The sequence below is a fragment of the Manis javanica genome, chromosome 5 (genome assembly GCF_040802235.1).
Source record: "Manis javanica isolate MJ-LG chromosome 5, MJ_LKY, whole genome shotgun sequence".
Classification (NCBI taxonomy): domain Eukaryota; kingdom Metazoa; phylum Chordata; class Mammalia; order Pholidota; family Manidae; genus Manis; species Manis javanica.
In genome coordinates, this window is record NC_133160.1 from 161794209 (window position 1) to 161815150 (window position 20942).

Consider the following 20942-nt stretch of genomic DNA (forward strand, 5'->3'; position numbering starts at 1 on the left):
TGTTATTTGGGGTTGAACCATTCAATTATCTGCAATTTCCTACTCAACTGAATCGTCCCTGGTCATTTTTAATGGGAGTTTTCTTCTTCTTGATTTTCCTATCTTATTTGGAGGTCTGCTTTGGGAGAGTTTTTATCCCCCCTAGAAAAGAAAAGATCATTGCCCCACGGGTCTATCTTAGGCATTTCGCATCGCAATGATTGTTTTTTACCTGGAAATGCTTTGTAACCTGAATCCAGGCCCCCTTAAACTGGCTTGAATGAAGCCCTGGGAAGAGAGGGAGGGGCTGGGAAGAGGACTGACGGCTGGGGGAGGGGAGGGAGGAGGGGCAGAAATGCAAAGACTGTAACAAGCTCTTGGAAGAGCAGCAAGTAAAACCCAAACTATATCGGGGGATTAGTGCAGAGGGAAATCTTTGCAGGTGAGTGAATCACTTGCCCCAGTATGGGGACCAGGATGCCCGCGTTTCTGTATTTTGTAGCAATCACATTTCTGATACATTACAGCAGGGTGGCTGTCAGGGGTGCGTGGCTCTGGCAGCGGTTAAACCACCTATATGCTAACAAGCTTAGCAATCAGGTTGTGAAGGGTCCTGGCTGGAGGAAAAAAATTAAAACCAAACCTTAGACCTCTGTCAGACTGTGAGGAGAATTATATTTTTGAACTAGTCTACAGTGTGGACAGGAAATGACCTCTCCACAAACTGCTTCTTTAAAAACAAGCAGTGGTGCCTAAAGCTATCCAGCTTCTCTCCCTCCCTCCCTCCCTCCCTCCCTCCTCTCCCGTGCTCCCTCCCTCCTCTCTCGCTCTCCCTCTCCTCTCCTGCTATAGAGGGCTCCAACAGCAGTTCCCAGCCAGTGTGTTCAGCCTGCCTGCCTGCCTCTGTGTGTGTGTGCGCGCGAGCGTGTGCGTGCGTCTACTTTGTACTGTGAAGAACACAGCCCATGTGCTCTGCATGGACGTTACTGATAGTCTGTTTAGCTTGATTTTCGACAAGCAGGCAAGATGTCCAGCACACCACATGACCCCTTCTATTCTTCTCCTTTCGGCCCATTTTATAGGAGGCATACACCATACATGGTACAGCCAGAGTACCGAGTCTATGAGATGAACAAGAGACTGCAGTCTCGTACAGAGGTAAGTACTTCAGCCTGGGGTGTGTGTGTGTGTGTATTTTTTTTTTTTAACTGTGTTTGGGCTTTTCCTGGGTTGCTGGCTGAATTCTGTGGGAAGTATCCCACTAGATACTACCACGTACGTGGAAAGAGCGCCGGGATGGATCCACTAGTTTGAACGTTGGGTTTCCAGGCGCAGCAACTCTTGGAGCTGGGGACAGTTTCTGCCTGAATCTTGAAATAGACAACCCAACACTTGATTCGCGTGCCGGGTCTCCAGAAATGCTGCTCTCCCAGAACTCCGGGTTTTGCAGGCTCCGAGTTAGTCCCGTTACTGTTTCTTGAGATGTAATTGCAAAGTATTTTGTGATCATTTGCATTTGGCATGACAATCTTTTACCAAATCCCAGAGGAAGTCTGCTTTGACCTGCATTTGCTTTTCAAAGTCTTCAAAATTGAAGTGAAGGGGGCAGGAGAGTAACCCCACATACTTTTCAGAACTAGTCCTGGAGGGACACGTTTGTGTATTTGCGTGTTAAATTCAGAAACCAGTTGCAGGGGGCAAGGGGATGGTTGACTTTCTCCTCCTCCTGTTGGTGCGTCTCCGAAGGAGCTCTGCCTTCCAGTGGAGCTGGCTCAGCATTCAAGTGAGCTCTAGTTTTGCAAATTTGTGATCTGGTGCCTGAGAGAGGGACCCTCAGCCCCCTGGGCCAGCAACTCTGGGAGCCTAGAGCACAGGACTTTGAGAACTTTGTAAATGCAAAACTCCAGACTGTCTCTTGCAATTTAAATATTTAATGCCAGATGACTTTTCCTGTGTGCTAGGTAGGCTGGCAGGTCGTGCTGCTGGGCTCTGCATTTGCCTGTAAATTGGGGGTTTTGTGTTGAAGTCTTCTGAGGAGTTTGCTAGAGGTGCCCCAAAGTCACTTCAGGAAGTAGAAATCGCTGGGAATTCCGTCTTCTCCGTAGAGTACAAATTCCTGGAGGGTTGATGGCAGAGAGATTTTAGGGAATAGCTTTGGTGGAATTTTAGATTGACGATTGGCTCCCAGCTCTGAAACGGGACTCAGTTAAGGTTTTATGATAAATTAAAACACACTTGCTTAAATTATCAACAGAGCCATGGAGAATTCATGACGTTTAATGTATTTAATACAGCTACCGAGATGTGACCGGCTCTCTGATTGGTTCCCTGCTGGACAAGGACTGGTGTTTTTTTTAAAAACTGGGTTGTCTTTATCACTGCTCTTTTCTTTATTTGTTAATGTACAATAGATGTTAAATATAGTTCTTGATACTGTTGCTCTCTCCAGAAGCCAGTAGCTTTTCCAGAAGTGTAAACTCTGTTTTTCTTAGGGTGGCGAGCTGTTGGCAGTAATGATACTACTTGTGTGTGTGTGTGTGTTATAATTTGTATATTTCAGTCTGATCTTTGCAACTGTGTGTTGGCATCTTATATTCCTGCCTAAACTATTGGTGGTTGTAGTTTGCTTTCAGAATTAGGAGGATAGAAAATGTCTCATAGTTCAGGCATACATTAATTACAATGCAAATTTGGGATTAAAAAGTCTTAAAATATGATTCGTTTAAATAAGAGTACAGGGGCCATCATGGCTCAATTCTGGAACAGCAACAAGATTGAAAGATAGCCCATGTCCACCTTACATTTTAGAAAGTTTTTGAGGAGTTGTGGAAAGATTTTCACCCATTCCTCCTTGGTTAGCAGAGCAGACAGATTTGTCTTGTAACTGTGTTCCCTTATGCCCCTAAATTATCACCTGGGCACTTCTGAACCAGGAGACTTATCTGGGAGGCTTCTCTATCCTGACACTTAGAAAAACCTGCGGGATGCAATTAGATCTCCATGTTGGTTTCACACTTACGGGAAAAATCTCCGAGAAGTCCCCCATTCGTAGAATGTTTCTTAAAAATGGCACATTATTTTTTGTGAGAGCTAAACTCAGAAACTCCTAACTTTTGGATCATGGGATATTACTTTTAAAGATTTTCCTCTGAGTAGAAAAAAAGCGTTTCATAGCTCAAAAACTGGAAAGGAAAGCCTGCTATAAAAAATCGTAAAGATTCTTTAAAACTTCTCTATGACAAAAAAGCACTGTGAATTGTTCCCTGGTATATTCTAGAGCCAACCCCGAACATTTTCCCCCTTAATTAGGTCTTTTTTATAATTATCCAAATATTTGCCCTGAAACTTGTTTTTTCTTTGCCAAGCAGTAAATGATGTCATGAACCCAAGGCCATAAATTTGTTTTCATTTCATATGAAAAAAAAGGAGAAAATCAAATAATTGCTCCTTAAGTAGTTTAAATATTAGCATTAAATATTAAATTTTGATCATAGTTTGTAATTGGAAAAGAAAATATTTAAGAAAAAAATAACTTTTCATTAAAAAGTTATACCTTGCCTATACCAATGATGATTATTTACGAGAAAGTTGTTCTGAGCCTTAGATGGGGATTGGTTAGAATAAAATACAATAGTACCCAGCAAGAGTTACAGTTAATGCACACACAAAATCAACTAGATTGTTGAGTAATTACTTGTAGAATTTAACCAGCGCATCCAACAGTTGTGAACAAGAAACTCACCCCTCTTTCCTCTCTCTCTCTTTTGTGGCTCCTGCTTTTATATTGCAGTGTTTTTTAACTGATTCCTAAACACACACACACACACACACACACACACACACATATCTGGGTAGTATCTTCAACTCTTCATTCCATTTTGAACATAGACGTGGCTGGAAAGAAATCTTAGCAAATCACTTTGTGATGAATAAATTGCTCTCAAGTTTGTAGAAATTTCCTAGAAACCTTCTTCATGGAAAAGACAATGTACTAAAAAACAGGGCGTTTACCTGTCCGGCGTTTACCTGTTCTCCTTCCATAGTTGACCCCCAGGGCATTACTTCCTGGGGACTGATGCTTTTCTTCCAATTAAATCAAATCAGCCCTCCAGAAGCTGGGTAGTTTTAGTTTAAAGAGCATTGGATTGTGAATTAATCCCGTGTCTGACTTGTTTCTGTCACTAACTAGTTCGCATGGATCATGGTTCCTAATCTGAAAATTACCTGTGATACACCTTTAATTTAAAAATTAGGATTCTACAAAAGCCCTGGGTTTGGCGTTCTTAAGTAAAGAAAGTATCGTGATTGAGAGTAAAAAGAGCACAGACATTATTACTTTGCCCATGGTAGTTAGTTCAAGATCATAAATGGTACGGAAATAATTGGGTAATAGTGGAGATATTGAAGGCAGAAATCCTGCCAGTCCTGTTTAAAGGCAGCGCTTAGAGCAAGCAGTTACTGGGACAAAGTAGGTACTCAGTAAACATTTGTTAACTAGCTGACCCATGGCAGATAAGGTGAAAGAAGAGTTGGAGAGCTATGGCTTTGAAATGAGCACCTTGCCTGAGAAACACAATTCTGATAGCTTTGGGGGCCTGGCACCTCCTGCAGTTGCTGTGGGCATCTGCTTCCCATTCTCCTAAAAGTGCTCATCCCCAAATCTCCACATTCATTTTATCATGAGGTAAGTTATATCCCTAATCTTTGTGGCAAAGGCTAGCTAGTGCCTAATTATAGGACCTCATCTCTTTTTGATGGAATATGAATGCATTACAAAGCAAACAAAAACAACACAAATATGTTTTAAATGCAGTTGGCTGTTCTGGGAAATAAAATTTCTTTACAACATCAACATTTTAGTGGAATTTCATAAAGAAATATGTGGGTGTTTCACATCCTCCTTCCCCCATGATGGTTAAGAGAAACTCAGTGAGCTTTGCGTCACTATTGGTCACTGTAATGCAGTAGGAAGGGGTTACATTTTCTGTAGTGTATGCTATCATGAATCGACCTTATGTCTTCCACAACTTATCTGAATGGTCTTGCTGCCCCAGATGTTTTTTGGAAGAACACAACTCCGCAATTACAATGGTTTAACATTATACACACAGTATAGTCAGATACAGTATAAAAATATGTTCTAAAGATTTCAGAATTTGTTCTGTAAAAAGCTTCAATAATAACAAAAACTATATATTTTTTTCATTTCCTGAGGTCTGAACTCTGAGATGAAAATATAGGTAAAACATGAGACATAGCATAGTGACCTTCATTTATAGTAAACAGATTTCACCATGTTCGCTAAACGATAACAGGATTCAAGAAAGTTTAACAAGTTATACAAATCTTTGTTATTGTAGGTAACTTTTCTATGTCTGTGCCTTCCTTCAAATGACCAAAAATTTCTCCATTCCAATGACGATTTTTTTTTCATACTGGCAATATGCTAATTTTAATACAATATCACAAACTCCAGGAAAGTGTGCATTCCATTATGCATTTCTGCTGGTTTGAGATTTTTCTTTTATCAGTATTACACATTCCACTCCAAAACAGAAAACCGTGATTACAATTGGAAGCCACACACACAAGGTTTATATTAGAATTATGGTTTTTAGTTTTACAGCGTTTAATATGAACGTGAAAAATGTTTGAAGACCTTGAAATTTCAATCTGCTGCTTTCACCCCTCCCAGTTTAATTCTCAAACTCCCTGGAGAGGGTGTGGGAGCGGGTGGAGGTCTGTCTTTTCTTTCAGCTACATTTTTATATACTTCAGTCACAGGGCTTCACATTGTAACATCATGTTTATTCATGGGATAGCTTAGTATCATTGATGTTCAGACGGAGTGTAGTTAAAATGAGATTAGGTATTTTGGATAGGTGGAAAAAAAAGAAAAATGCTTTGTGATAACTTGGATTTTTTCTCCCCCTAGAAATTTAGAAAAATGTTGCTGTTACTCGGAGGCATATGAATGATTTTCAGTGTTAAGCAGAACTTTCCAAGTTTTCGAAGGGGGTTGGTGAAGAGTGGGGGGAGGGGAGGTTGGTAGTGGTAAGGAAAGCTATTTTGAAAATGTTAAATGAAACCAAAAGTGCAGTTTTAAAAATGAAAACTTCCAAACTCTTATTTTTCAAGATCTCTACATGGCCTCAGAAAACAAATTGCAGGACTCTTGTACCGATTTTATTTTCCTGAGGTCTTTTTCTTCTTTCCATTTTCTTACTATGGGAACTGTTTTTAATTAAAAATTGCTGCAAACTAACTAGTAGTAGGAGGCCAAGAAGCCAAAAAAGAAAAAAAAAAAGCTCTCGACTCACGTTCAACACAGATTCTTATCAGTCAAAAATCAATGTGCATTTAAATTTCTCCCTTTTTGGTGTGTAAATTATGATACAGGATTTAAAACCGTGTACATTTTTTATGCATTTAGCTTTTTGTTTGGGTTTCAGAAATAAATTAATTTAAATTGTATGGAGAACTGGGCTATAAATCTCCTTTTATTACATTTGTCCACATTAACTCATTTTTTCACAAGAAACACAGAACACCCCTTTTCTGAACAAGGAAAACATAAAACAATCCCAAACATCCAACTTTATATATCATCAAGAACAAGACTCACAGACTTATTTGAATTTGATTCGTGGGTCTCAAGATGTAATTGATGTGGGAAAACAATTTCTTTTTGAAAATGTTGGAAAACAGAGCTTTAAAAAATATTCAACTGATGTAGGTACTACATAAACCTTTGTCATTTTCTGATCAAGATTTATTTTCCTTCGTTTCTTTCTTCCCCTCCTTCCTTCTTTCCCTTCTTCCTTTCTTATCAATTTGAGCCTAGATTTTAAAAAAATTAAATTTTAGCAGAATGCAGTTGAACATAAGCGGCTATTAATACTTAAAACTCAATCACGCCTTCCGAGAATTTCCATACTTCAGGCAATGACAATGCCTGAGTCTGGAAATTCAGAGCTGATCAAGACATTTCTGTCCTCTAGAGACTTACAAGAAGGTGCCATGATGGATGAATCAACAGGGGCTTTTGGGTGGATCCGTGCGCTCGTGTATATCCACCTTTCTGAACGGTGCTCATGATGCTACTAACCAGCATCTATGGAGTGTTCACTCCGTGTTGGGCAGGGTGCTAAGTGCTTTCTGCAGTTCAGCTCATGTAACCCTCATTATCACCTCCTGAGATAGGTCCGACTAACATCCAAATTTTTACTGATGAGGAAACAAAGGGTTAAGTAAATTGTCCCAGGTCAAAGGCGATAGTTTAGTTTTAGAAGTTGTGCTATTAACTACTCAGCTATAGGCACCTCTCTTGAGATGCAAAATAGCTAGGATTCTGGTTCCACTTACAGAAATTTATTAGATGAACACATCCATGTTTTCCTGGGACAGGTTGACATTGGCAGTGGCTGGACAGTTGACCCCACCCACCCAACTTGGTTTGACTGTTTATCTCTCAAATGCCTGACTCATTTCAAAAGGGACCATGTGACATTCCAAAGATAATCCATTATTTAAGTTTATTTATTTATCCTAAGTTCGAAGTTCCAGTACTTAGTAAATCCTCTACCTAGCCTCTTAAATGACCCCTCCCCTGGTCACCTCGGTTCTAATTACCTTTCTCCCCACTCACATTCTAGCACATGCCCTGATGATTTTCTTTATCAGGGCATGTGCAACTACAGCAAGTGGATATTTTCTTGCTTCTAGTTTCTTTCTTAAGTGTCTGCTTTCTCTTGATGAACTCTAATCTGCGTGGACGGCAGGGAACTCATTTGTCTTGGTCACAGCGGCCCCTCCCCTCGGTGCCACCAGGCAGATAGTTGATATGTAAAATATATCTGTTGAATAAAGGAAATGAAGCTGTAATATCACTCTATCCAGGCTGACCCTGGAATTTGCCTCGAATCTTACCAACAATTGCCTACAGTTAATGGCTGGAAAAGAGTCTGTGAGCCTACCAGCCTGGTGAGCGTTCACTGATGGAATGCTGGGCCAGAGCTACAGAAGAGAGAAGACTGAGAAGGATCCTTCTGTGAAGGTCACGTTGGCTGCAGAATTCTGCCCTCTGGATGGTGTGGATCTGCTGGGAATCCCCTGACTGCCGATTAAAAATATTTATACTTATTCCAGTGTTTTTTTTCCTCATTTGATATTTCCATCACTTCTCCTTCTTTGGATCTACTTGGGGGTCCACAGTCATGAATTATGATATGAATATGATAATACCATACATTTCCTAGAGTACTTTGCATGTCGGCAGAGTGCTTTCAGGGCCATTAATTAGCTATTTGAAGTGGTTTGCACAACAGAAAATAAGCGAAGTTATATTAGAATATGAGGTTGTGGTCTGCAGTAACTTAGCATTTGCTAATTGTATGGTGTGTGTATATGTGAGACAGACAAGGAGACAGAGAGATGTGTTTGCCCCAATCATGTTGTGTTTGTGTGTGCACCTTCTGGCTAGGGAATCGCACAGCTTTTTCCACCAGTGTTTTTCCCTTGACATGCCTGGAATGTTAAGTTCTGAAGTGTGATATATAATAAGTCAGATGTGGATGCAAACCCTGGGTCTGCCTCTTTGCTTGTTGCTGTGTGATCTTAGGGAAGCTTCTTAACTTTTCTGAGCCTTCCTTTTCTTAGCCTGAGTTTTAGGTTGGGGGGTGAATGACTAATGCAGCTAAAATGCCTGGCACAGCAGTTTCTTTCTCTGAGGTTTCAGTTACTTGCCATCAACCACGGTCTGGGCGCAGCCGATCCTCCTTCTGACAAATCGTCGGAAGTTCAATAGTAGCCAAGCTTTACATTACAATGTCTACGTCATTCACATCATTTCATCTCAGCACGTTTGCATTTTATCACCTCACGTCATCAGGAGAGGAAGAAGGGTAAGTTCAGTACAATACGATATTTTGAGAGACAGACAGACGGCATTCACATAACTTTTATTCACATACCATTATACGGTTGACTCTGGAACAACATGGGTTGATCCACGTGGGTCTACTTATATGCGGATCTTTTTCAATAAATATATTGGAAAATATTTTGGAGATATGCAACAATTTGGAAGAACATTTTCCTTTCTCTAGCTTACTTTAAGAATATAGTATATAATACATAAAACATACATGCTATGTGTTATTTGCCCTTATGTTATCAGTAAGGCTTCTGTCAACAGAGTGCTAGCAGTAAAGTTTTTGAAGAGTCAGAGCTGCATTTGAATTTTCAACTGCATGGGGAGTTGGACCCTAGCCCTCACATTGTTCAAGGATCAACTGTATTGTAGTAATTGTTCTATTTTATTATTAGTTATTGTTGTTCATCTCTTACTGTGCTTAATTTATAAATTAAACTTTATCATAGGTTTGTATGTATAGGAAAAACAATATATATATAGGGTTTGCAATGATCATTTGTGTGTACCATTTTAAAAACAGTATATATATGGTTTTAAGCATCCTCTGGGGGTTTTGGGACTATGTTCCGCTGATAAGGGGGTCTCCTATATATATTAAGTGTTTATGAAATGGCAAATAGGATGATGATGATGGTGATAATTATGCTTCCCTTACTCTCTATCTGGTCAGCAAATTAAGTAGTTTAAGTAATGCAAAACTTAGCTCTATTTCCTAAAAGTGTCTTAAAAAAATTTTTTTTTCATCGATTACACTAGGATATTTCAATTTAATGAGCAAAATTTGCAATGATTCATTGTAGGATTTGTAGGTTCAGTATTTTCACAATATATGATAAAGCCATCAGAGTTTTTTATTGTTATATAGTTAGTGCTGACATGATAATCATATGCCATGAGCTTCCCCAAAGTCTAGGTTGTAGTTATCTCTTAGCCATGGTTCTGGTTAAAGATTAAGAATTGACCAGTGTGTGGGACATGTGCTCTTCTCTCTGTTGGGGAAAAGCTGCGTTCAGATTTGCTCTGGCTAAGAACTCAGTGGAGACAACAGAACCCTGAAATTTTTCCTGGTACCAGCACCGTTGCAGAGCCATCTAAATGGGGGTCCCGCGGAGGACTGGCGTGCACATATCCCCTGGCCTTGACTGGCCTTTTGTCTAAAGAGGAGTACTTCTCAATAGGCAGCCTGGCAGGGACTTCTCCAGGTGAGCTGTGTCAGCTTTGGTCGGGAGCATGAAGCACCACCTGCGTGTCTGGACTGATAACAGCGCTGCCGGTTGATCCACTGTGACACCTTGTGGCTTCCTCCTTGACACAGTGAAAATGCACGTGGGTGGCTCTGGTGATGTGCTGAATGGCACTGTGCAGTAGCTTTCCTGCCAGAGGGATAAGTTGATGGGTAGTAAAGCCACTCACCTTTGCTTTCCTTGTAGCTGCAACTGGGTGTCACAATCTGCTGATTTGTCCCACTAATTTCAGTATAGAGCCGCCTTGATTTTTCATATTGACTTCTTTAAATTATACATACCTTCCTACATTTTATTTCATTGACCGTGTCACCTGTGATTTTTATTTAGAGTCCCACATGAATACAATTTTTTAATCAGCCTTTCTAGAGAAAATCTTACATAGCTCAAACTTAAATTGCTTACATATATCTAATCTATATGCATAGATGTATATATATCTATATCCATCGAATTCTTTTTTTGGAAGAGTAGTGCCCATTAAATTTTGCTTTCTGATATGAGTCATTTCTTAGAACTCATGAGGATTTTATCTTGAGACTGCAAATTGGCATAGACAAGCAAGAGCTAAGCTAATAAACAAGGCTGACCATTTGTCAGTACACACAAAAAAACTCTTCTTATGCCTTATAATTTTAGGCCATAATTACCCTGCAGTTAGTTGAAATTTCTTGCACGAAATCGAAATTATGCAGTTGGTGCATGTCACCTACCTTTGAAAGGTTCTGATGGAGAACATTTGAGGAAGCCTGCCACTCCCAAATTAGCTGAATCCTAGAATTTCAGGGCTGGAGTAGACAAGAGAGATCATCTAGTCCAGGTTCTTAATTTTGGAAGTGCAGATTCCAGACACAGGTGAAGCTTACCAGGACGAGGAAGTGCTGCCAACTCAGAAGTGGTCTCAGGCTTTCTAAATCATAGCACTAGTTGCCCAGGTAAAAACCAGAAAGTGGCCAAATTAAACACTCCCATCTCCCACCAACCACTAATTTGTACTTCAACCATACAAAGACTTTGATGTTTTTCAAATCCCTTTCTCCTTTTCCAGTTTTCTAATTGCCCTAAAATGCTTTGATATTGAAAAACACATCACTGACCTTCATTGTTTCAGAATTTATTATTTGAAGTAAAGATGCATATGCTTTAAAACATGTCTACTTTTTTGATTTTAAAAACATGGTACATTAACAACTTAGAATATTTGAAAATACAACAAAGTTCAAAGTGGTAAATACAAGTTGTCTTTAATTCTATGCAAAAAATTTCTGTTAACATTTTAATATGTAAGTCTAATACACAAAAACATATACATCAACCTTTGAGAACATATTGGGTGTCCTTTTGAGTCCAGCTCTTTTAAGTAGAATTATGAGTATTTAACTGTGTTTATACATTTTCTTAATACATAAGGTTTGACTTGCCTGAATTATTTACACATATGTTTATGTTTAAAAATTAACACCATATAGATATTTAAAAGCTATCTGGCTCCTCTGACTTGAACTCAAAGAATTAGTTCTCTTCATTAGTGTTGTCCGCCAGTAAGGTGGAGGGAGGTAGGTACTAAGTTAGTTATGTGATTATTATGATTACCACTAACACTTAGTACTAGGCAAAAACCTTATACCCAGGGCACTCTGTATCCTTTTAAGAACAGTTTCCCCTCCCGTTTGAGGGGAGATCCTTTTTTCCCCCATTTTTCTTTCTCTCGTATTATTTCTGAGTCGAGACAGCTAGCAGGGTCTGTAAATCATAAGATCTTTGTACAATTCATGCTGGGAAGAGGGGGTTTGAATTAACATTAAGAGCTAGAACCAGTAGGTTGAGATATAGCAAGTTAATTTATGACACTATTTGAAGGAGGTGTTTTTGATTCAAGAGGAAAAGTAGTATCTCAAAACATGGGCAATGTCATGAGTTGTATGAGTGTTATCTTATTTTCTTTACTGGATTGAAGAGATCTTTGAGGTCAGGTACTATCTTATGTCCATATCCTTCATGACAATTGATATTCACTGTGGCCGTAAGTGGTCTTTTTTGTAAAGGCACATTTCGCTGAGGCAGCCATTTTGTAACCAGATTCTGAATTATCACTGTTTTAATATGGGGCATATGCATTTTATAGATAAGCCTCATCCACACGTGCTTCTGTTATAAGGCTTCGGTATGCAATAAGGCTATTTCCCCTACCATAGCCTTAGCATTAAATGATTAACTTCTAAAGTCATACAGACTTTCTTTTCTACTTACTATTTGTGTGACCTTGAGTAAATTAGTACCTTCTGTGATTAGTTGCCCTGATGGGTAACATGGCCATGATGATAGAAACGGTGTCTGAGTTTTTATGAGGACTGAGTGAGATAGTTTTTATAAGTGGTTAGCATAAAGACTGCACCCTTTAAGTCTTAACTGTTATTCTCGTAGCTTATTTGTTTTGTGGATGTTGCACATCTACCTTCTGTACTGTTGCTGGTCTGGAGGTGAAAGGGCCACGTTCTTGGCATGAAAGAGCTTAGTGAGTGTACAGCGAGGGTTTCTAGGAGGCAGGGTCTTGAGGAACTAGTGGGAATTTGCCAGTTGGAGACGGGTGGTGAGAAGGATGTTTCTGGCAGAGAGAACAGTGCATGGACAGAAATTGAACTTTGGAGGTTGAGGCTCTGAGGAGCACAGTCCGGGTTTAGGCCTGGGGGTGTATGTCTGAGTGTGTGTCTGGGGCTGGGGTTGCTGAGGGTGGTAGGAAGTAAACCTGGGGAGGCAGTGGGGGTCAGATCGCAAAGGCTTTAGTGTGCCGAGCTGGCGCCTTTCGTCTTCGTCCTTACAGACTGTCTATGGGACTTTAGCATGAGTGCACTCGGGACCCTGGTGTGAGTATTTAATTTCTCTGTGCCTCGGTTTCCTCATCTGGAAAGTGACACAACAGCAGCCCTCACCTCATGGGTTGTTTTAGGGAACTTAATGAGGTAAGGCCTTTAGACTCTTAGACCAGCATCTGGTACATGGTAAGGATTAAATCAACATTCCCTTCTATACCAGGCAAAGGGAACTGATAAAGGTAGTTTTTTTTTCTTAATCTGGATCGGGGTGGAGCAATTTTATCTGCCTTTGAGCAAGATCCCTCTGGTCACTTTGCAGAGGGTGGGCTGCCAGTCTGTCTTGGAGGATATTTGTCTGCTGAGAGGGAGGAATCAGTGGATGGGGAGATGCACAAAGGAAAAATTACACACACTTACTGGCTGACTGAGCTATTTTTAGCCTAGTGTCTCTGAAGCAAAGGATGGATTTTCATGGCATTTTTTTTTAAGATGCAAAATCACCGTAAGCCAAGGTTATGCAATTGCTCAGGGACACTTTATTTGTCCACCAGCAAGGCCCTGAACATGGTCCATGAAACTTTAAGGAGCCATTTTAGAGAGTGGGTCCCCCTGGGCTCCAGCCCTGACCTTTCCTCCTGCTTTAGCAGAACTGGGAAAACAGGAGTGATGTGGTGCGGCTTCTGGGAAAACCCCCTTAGCTGGCAGCGAGCCTGCCACTAGGACCCCCTGGTGCAATGGCTGCGAGTCAAGTGAAAAAGCTGGGTGGGGAGAGAGAAGACAGAGAGGACTGAAGTGCTACCCCGTCCACGTACCACGAGTCTCTGAGACTCAGTTTCCATGGTGGTAGAAGAGCAACCATATTTCAACATCACAGGGACATCTTTAACTCACAGTGAGGCTGTGGAGGTCGCTTGCCAAGACTGGGTGGTTGGGCGATGGCTCTTCCCTTCCCCACGTGGTGCTTCATGACACTTCGTGGGCCCACAGGCTTTTGTTCATTTTAGAGGTACGTTTCCTGACCTCCTCTCATTCCTTCTTTCCTCTCTAAACTTGAGCCGATAGCCTTGGATAAATCTTTCCCTTTCCTGACCCTATTTCCTCCTCTGACAGCTTTGGTTTAGATGAGATTTGAACAACAAGGGTCGTTCTTCAGCTGCAAAGTCTCTGATTCTCATTAAGTGGACTGTTTGTTTCTGCTTTTTAATCTACCACATTAAAAATAAAATCAAGGTAAGTCACGTGTTACTGACTCCAGCCGCCTGCTCTCTCTCTCCCACCTTTGCTGGTGACGAGAGCTTGCTGAGTCCCAGCGGCTTGCCTTTACACAGCGGACTGGCTGGAGCTGGGGAACCACACTTTGTCTCGAAATGCTCTGTGCACCATTGTCTTGAAACCCACATGTGGAAGGAGGCCCAGGGATTGTTTTTTCCGGTCATGATAAAAGAACCTCAAAATGAAAATGCAGGATATACTAACATTACAGAGTTCAGTGGGTACCCCATCTTGGTTTTCTTTTTTTTTCTTTAGGAAGGTTAAAATTAATCTGAATCAAGACTAGAAAATAAGCTTAAGGTGTTAGGTTATTCTGTAAAGACTGTTAATGCCTGTTGGCTAAGTGCATTAAACTGCTTTGAAATGATCACTTGTGTGTACCATTTTAAAAACTGCTTGCTGGGATGGCGATTTAAACCTATTTTCTTGAGACTCAAAACTTTGCATTTGTGGAAAAAATATATTGTATTGGAAACAAATACACATTAAAATATAGCTTACTGTATTTCTGGGTGTTTGTTTGAAAGGAAAATATGTCAAGACATTTATAGTTTGAAACTGAAATCTCTGCCCTAATTCACTTTATTGTATTGCCGAGGAGCCCAGCCACATATAATATTACCAGATCTCCGGGGCCCTCCTTGAAGGGGGATACCAGATACTCTTGGTATAAGGAGAGAATGGAGGAGGTGGGAGAGAATGGATGGGGAATTGTTTCCAGTCCTAACTCTCTATTTCCTGTGATTATTTTTTTTTTAATGGAGGCCGGGGTAAAGAAGAGAAGAAATAGTTCTGCAGTTACTTTTGCTTTGGCTTTGATTTTAATACGATTAAAGAATTAGCATTTCCTGGGGCATTACAGTGGTGTCTGTGATGGATTTCATTGGCTTATTCATCTCTCTAGAACTTACTGAGTTTTTTAGTATGTGCTCAGTGATGGAGGATTACACAATCCCTGCCCTCAGGATGCTCCTAGCCTAGTGGGGAAGCTGGCCAGCTACGGATCTACTTACAGTGAAGGGTGACAGGTGTCTGGATGGGCAAGACCAGGCTGTTGAGAGCAGGGAGGATGGAAGCTATGCCAGCAGGGATTGTAGTATTGTGACACACACACATACATACACGCACATGTGTGCACACTCATACTCTAAATGGCTTATGTTATGTAATAAATTATGACCCCAAATTCATATTTTTAATGTAGGGCACTCCTAACTTTTTGACGCCACTAAGTATCTGGTGATCTTTAGAGAAATTAAGCTGCTTAACTATCCAAGAACAGGGAGATAAAGCCATGCAGCATTAATGCTCTGGAGATGGCTGCAGCCCCGTGCCTTCTCATAATGTGATCTAAACCCCGAATGAGGAAGAGAGAAAAAAGGCAGCTTCTCTAAGCTACTTATCAGCCAAGACATAACAAAAACAATCATTTTCTTTTCCTCAGCCATGAGAAATTGTCTGTGTATAGGGTAGAAAACTTCATCCTCACCAAGGAGTTGATTGTAGTAATTTTCATAAAGCTTCCAGGTTGTTACTTAGTGAATCTTATAAAAACAAACAAACAAACAAACAAACCATCCAACTGTGGTATATAGGAAGATGATAAGGAGGAAAGTTTAGGAAAAAAAACCACACAAAGCCTTGAATAGTTAGGAGCCCATAAAACTCGAAGGCAGGAGATGGGGTGAGAGGAAGAGGAAACTCAGATGTTCAACAGGAACAGTGATTATCACAGTGAGAGCGTTTACTGGTGGTCTGCTGTGCAGCAGTCCCGTGGCTGTGCGCTTCGCATCAGCGTGTCAGTGAAGCGGCACCCCAGTGCAGCGAGTGGTGTTCTATTTCTCAGATGAGGAAATGAGATGAGAGAGTCTTCGTCCTCAGCCCCTGGTTTCACCGTGAGCAGGAGCCGCCCTGTGGCTTGAACCTGGGAGTGCCCAAGTCCGGAGCTGATCTTTCCCTCTCAATTCTCCTGACTCTCCGGACACTGCCCTTTTTTACAGATGAAGAAACAGTCCCAGAGAGGTTAAAGCAGGTCTTGGGTCCTACTGTGAAGCAGGACTAAAAGCCTTATTGCTTGCTGGTTGATGATTTTGTCCAAGGTTTGTAAATGGGAACCAGTATGTGGACACTGAGAACCCATTGCGAGTGTCACATCACTGTGTATGTCATGTCACTGTGGCCTTCCTGAGGCCAGGGACCACGCCTGGCTCATCTTTGTGTTAGCAGCATGGAACACAGAGCCTGGTACAGAAGAGAGATGCTCTAGAACTCTCTTGAGTGAATGAAGACTATGAGAGAAGTAGCAGGCCTGAAGTTTAAACACAGTGACGGTAAGCTCCACACAGCACAATGTCTGCCTTTCCAGGCACGGCAGCCTCTAGCACATGTCTATGTGACTTGGTAAAAGGCACTACCTGGGGTGAACCTATGGCCTTTTTGTGCAAAGGGAAACCTTTCTGGTCTCCCTGGCAGGTACTAGCCCAGAAACACTTAGCAGAGTGTCTTGGGTTTTAGCCCCCTCCTCTTATTCCCTTGGCCAATTGCCTTTTTGCAGTCGGGAAACTGTACAATAAAGCCTGTTTTTGTTTAAAGATTCAGAGTCTAGTACAGGGTCTGGAATCTGATTGACATTCTCTAAATATTGATTGAACACATGAAGAATTTTAAAGACAGTGTCATTAGAATGCAATGAATAAAATAGCATTTTTGGGCTATGTGTCATGGAGAAAGTTGGACTAGAACTGGTTCTTCAAGGGATTATAGGATTTGCATATGTTGGGGAAGAAGAAGGGCATCTCATTTGGAAGAAACCAAGGTCTGAGATGCCACCAAGCAACCAGGTCTGGGGCAAGAGTAGAGTGTGTTTGGCCGAGCTCTGCTCAGGGAAGTCTCGGCAGGAATGAAGAGAGTTGCTTACCGGAAAGAGGCATTGTTCCCTCTGCCGCCCATGCTCGGCCCTGTGGCTATAGACTACAATGCTAATGGAGCTTCCTGGAGTTGTTAAATTGCTTCCTGTTTCTGGTGGAGACACCCTGCCTTTTCTGCTCCCTCTTGTTAGAGTTCTCCAGAGAAACAGAACCAGTAGGACCTCATGATCTCTACCTTTATCTAGGAGGACATTTATTCTAAGGTATTGGTTCATGAGATTATGGGAGATTGGAAGTCCCAGAATCTGTCCTCTGTAAACTGGAGACCTGGGAAACTGGTGGTGTGGTTTGAAGGGTTGCAAGCCAGAGGGCTGATGGCATGGATTCCAGGCTTGATCTTTAGAACCTCGGAACCAGGAGCATTGAGAGCAGAAGATCAATAGCCTAGCTCAAGCAGTCAGGCGGAGTTTATTCAGCCTTCCTGTGCCACTTTCTATTCAGGTCCCCGCCCAGTTGGATAATGCCCATCCGCATTGGGGAGGGCCAACTGATTTACTCAGTTTACCAACTGAAATGCTAATCTCTTCTGGAAACATTTCACAGACACACCCAGAAGTAATGTTTAACCAGGTCATCTGGGCATCCCATGACCTAGTCTAGTTATACAGAAAAGTAACCATCACGCTCTTCCCCTGATAAATTTTTGCCTTCTCTGGTATTATAGAGGGTGGTGGTGGGGGTTTCTGAATGCTTGGCTGGGGAATTAGGATTTGACTTCATACTTATAGGATTGTATGTTTTTGTAGGGTTTTGAGAAGATCCATTCAAATCTTATTCATTCAATCCTCATTCAATGCATCTACATTGAGTGAGGGCCAGGTTTTTATCATACAGTGGTGTGTAAAAAAACAGCATGGGCCTTTCTTAGAGGAAACTTACAACCAGATAAGGGAGACATTCAGCAATTAAATAATCATACTAATTAATATGCAGTTGTAATGAATAAAATGTACAGAATATAGTAGAACATGCTAAGTGCACTAGAGAAATCAAGCATGTTTCTATGAAGCATAAAGAAACCTGATCTATACTGGTGGGAGCAGTGGTTAGGAAAGGCTTCTTTGAGGAAGTGAAATTTTAGCCAAGATTTAAAGAATGAATGAGGTTTAATTAGATAAATGGAATGTGGGGTATCAAGATGACATTCTAAAGAGGAACAGAAAGCACAAAGTTGTAATAGGCTGGGGCCAGGTTGTTGGAGTGCAGAGAGCAAGGAGGAGATGGAAACGCAATCTAAGGTTGCAGATACATGTTGGGGCCAGACCATGTTTGACCGTGGATAGGTCAGAGTAAAGATTTTGGCTGTTTTTAAAAAATTTTCCTAAGAGCAATGTGGAATGTGCTCCTTCTGGTTGGGGTTCAAAGGAGGGCGCATCATTGGAGTGGCATTTTGAAAGCATCTCTCAGGTTGCTGAGTGGACAATGATTTGGGAGGATTAAATAGTAGGTGTAAGAAGACAAGTTAGAAGGATGATACAGTTTTTCAGGTAAAAGATGACAATGAATTGGATCAACCTGGAGCCCATAAGGGGGGACAGATGAGTGTGAATGGCATAATGCTTGGCAATGGCTTGGCTATGGAGGGCATTAGGAGAGGCCTCCAGCCTAACTCTGGGTTACTGGAAGAAGAGTAGGGACTCTTCTCAGGCTTCATCTCTATACATTCTCATCAACAATGGGTACCTATGTCTGTAAGCCCCAAATTAGTGCACTGTTTCATGATTTTCACTCCGCCTGCTTCCCAAAATCCACTTGGAATGGATGCGATAGCATCCTCTGTGCCTGCCTCCCCTGAGCTCCGCATTTCCCAAGCCCCTTCCCCTTCCCTACTTTTGATTAGCTTCTGTTTTCACAACATGTTCTTCATGTACCAGTTTGTTCAACATTCGTTTTCTTTTTTGAAAGCAAAGATTGATGAAGAGTTCATTCTCTTCCCCATTTTTTGAGTCTCATTATTTCCCTGTTTCTTTGTGGTTATTAGTGGTCCTGTTTTCTTTCAAGTGCCTCTTGTCTTTGAAAAGCTCTTGTGACTCTGTTAAGCCCATTTGCCATTTTGTTGGCCTGGCTTTCTTTTCCCTGTAAGTCTTAAGTATGACATTATGGTTGTCTTGCATCCTCTTCCCCTTCTTCAGGTACAGGTAAAGACACTTCACTACTCTAAGATTGCTAAGCAGTGTCTGACACAATATAGGAACTCAGTAAATATTGGTTGAATTTCTTCCCTTCATTGAATGTGCAGACTGATGGAACCACTTAAAATGCTTCTTGTATATGCTCTCCTCTACATCTATATACGTATGTGTATGGCTACCTGAATCCAAGCTTGCCCAGGGGAGACTCACAAAATAATTCATTTCTCTGTGACTCTAGAGCAGAGAAGTGGAATTTCGCCATGCCTGTGGGACTACTTCAAAAGTGTCGGGTGCTTGTCATAAACAACGTATGTCAGTTCGATTGGTTCTTATTGATTCATTTACTTTCCCAATTAGTTTCTTGATGACTTACGATGTTTTTGCATAATGATTGTGAGTTTCAGTTTCTGCATCTGCTAAATAACAATAATCAGGGAATCTTAAAAAAAAAATAGGCACTTGTAGAGAAGATGCATTATTCCACATAAGGGAATTGTGCTAGATTCCAAAGATGGCTGAGACTGAGAATAGGAAGGAAAAAAATGATTTGATTGCAATGAGCCCCATGAAGCTCCTGTCAAAAGTCAAAGGATTGTTTACCCTGCATTGGAAGTAGTCCCTAAAGTGAGGTCATCTCTTCCTTCAAACCAAATCAGCCCTGTCTCTCACCCCGGGTGAATGTTAAAGGTAAAATGAGGCAACAGATTCAAAAGTGTTTTGAATAAACGCAATTAGAAACTCCACATTGGGAAATTATCAGTGAATCAGTGGTTAGAGGGTTTATAAAATGGATGGGGCACTTGGTTAGTGAAAGGAGATTTTTGAGGATCGATCTACATAGTTATTTCTGGAAATAGTCTGTTGTTTGCTGATTACTGTTAGTTGGCATCAGTTTAATGCCTTCTTCCCTAATGTACCTAGAGATTTGTGATGGAATTATCTATGCAAATTGAATACTTTAAAAAACCCTTCATAAACCTGTATGTTATATTTATAAACTTTACATTGTACTAAAGTCAGCAAATGTCACAGAATTAACATCAGTAAATGTAAAAGTGAAGGTTTCCATAGCAACAGTAACTAACCCATATTTCATGTAAAATGGAATGTACATTAGGATTACATTTAATCGTCTATTAGTAGAAAAAATGCTATATAGAACAGGTGCAATACAGATACATTTGGGTGACCCTGGCAGCTCTTTATCTTTTAAACTTAAGGCTTTAGCTTCTGTAATTCTTTTGTATCTACCAAGTTTTGACTCCTTTAAGGAAAATGAGGTAGGAAAAATTAGAGGCAACATTAGGGCAGAGGTGTGCACCCCTAGATTTAAATGCAGCAGAACATCATCCTTGCATAAATTATGAATCAACTCGGTAGGTGTTTCAGAGAAAGAAATAGATCCAGAATACTAAATGTTTATGAAATTGTTGCATGTAGGATACTTAAGAGTTTCTGTCTCCATAGTCAGTTTACTCAACCCTTCCATGCCTCTAAAACATGGCATGAGAGATGATTTTGTGGCTTCAAGTTGGTTGTGGAAGCCCAGATAGCAGGGGCAGGACTGGAGGTGAAGACATTGGTCATAGCCTTCCAGTTCTGTGCACCTAGACTCCCTCCTTAACTTCAATTGCCTCCTA

General features: G+C 40.9%; 1 protein-coding gene across 13 annotated transcripts in view; it reads left to right on the forward strand.

The window, feature by feature from the left end:
* Window positions 1-773: 773 nt before the first annotated feature.
* Window positions 774-20942, forward strand: part of LDB2 (LIM domain binding 2) — a 354862-nt gene continuing 334693 nt past the window's right edge. For 6 of the 13 annotated variants that reach the window (XM_017678768.3, XM_017678771.3, XM_017678773.3 and 3 more), the window contains exon 1: window positions 774-1137. In XM_017678768.3, coding sequence (XP_017534257.1) covers window positions 1006-1137 — 132 coding nt within the window. In that variant the 5' untranslated portion in view covers window positions 774-1005. The remainder of the gene's footprint in view (window positions 1138-20942) is intronic. The other 7 variants (XM_017678766.3, XM_017678774.3, XM_017678775.3 and 4 more) reach the window with 4 other exon arrangements.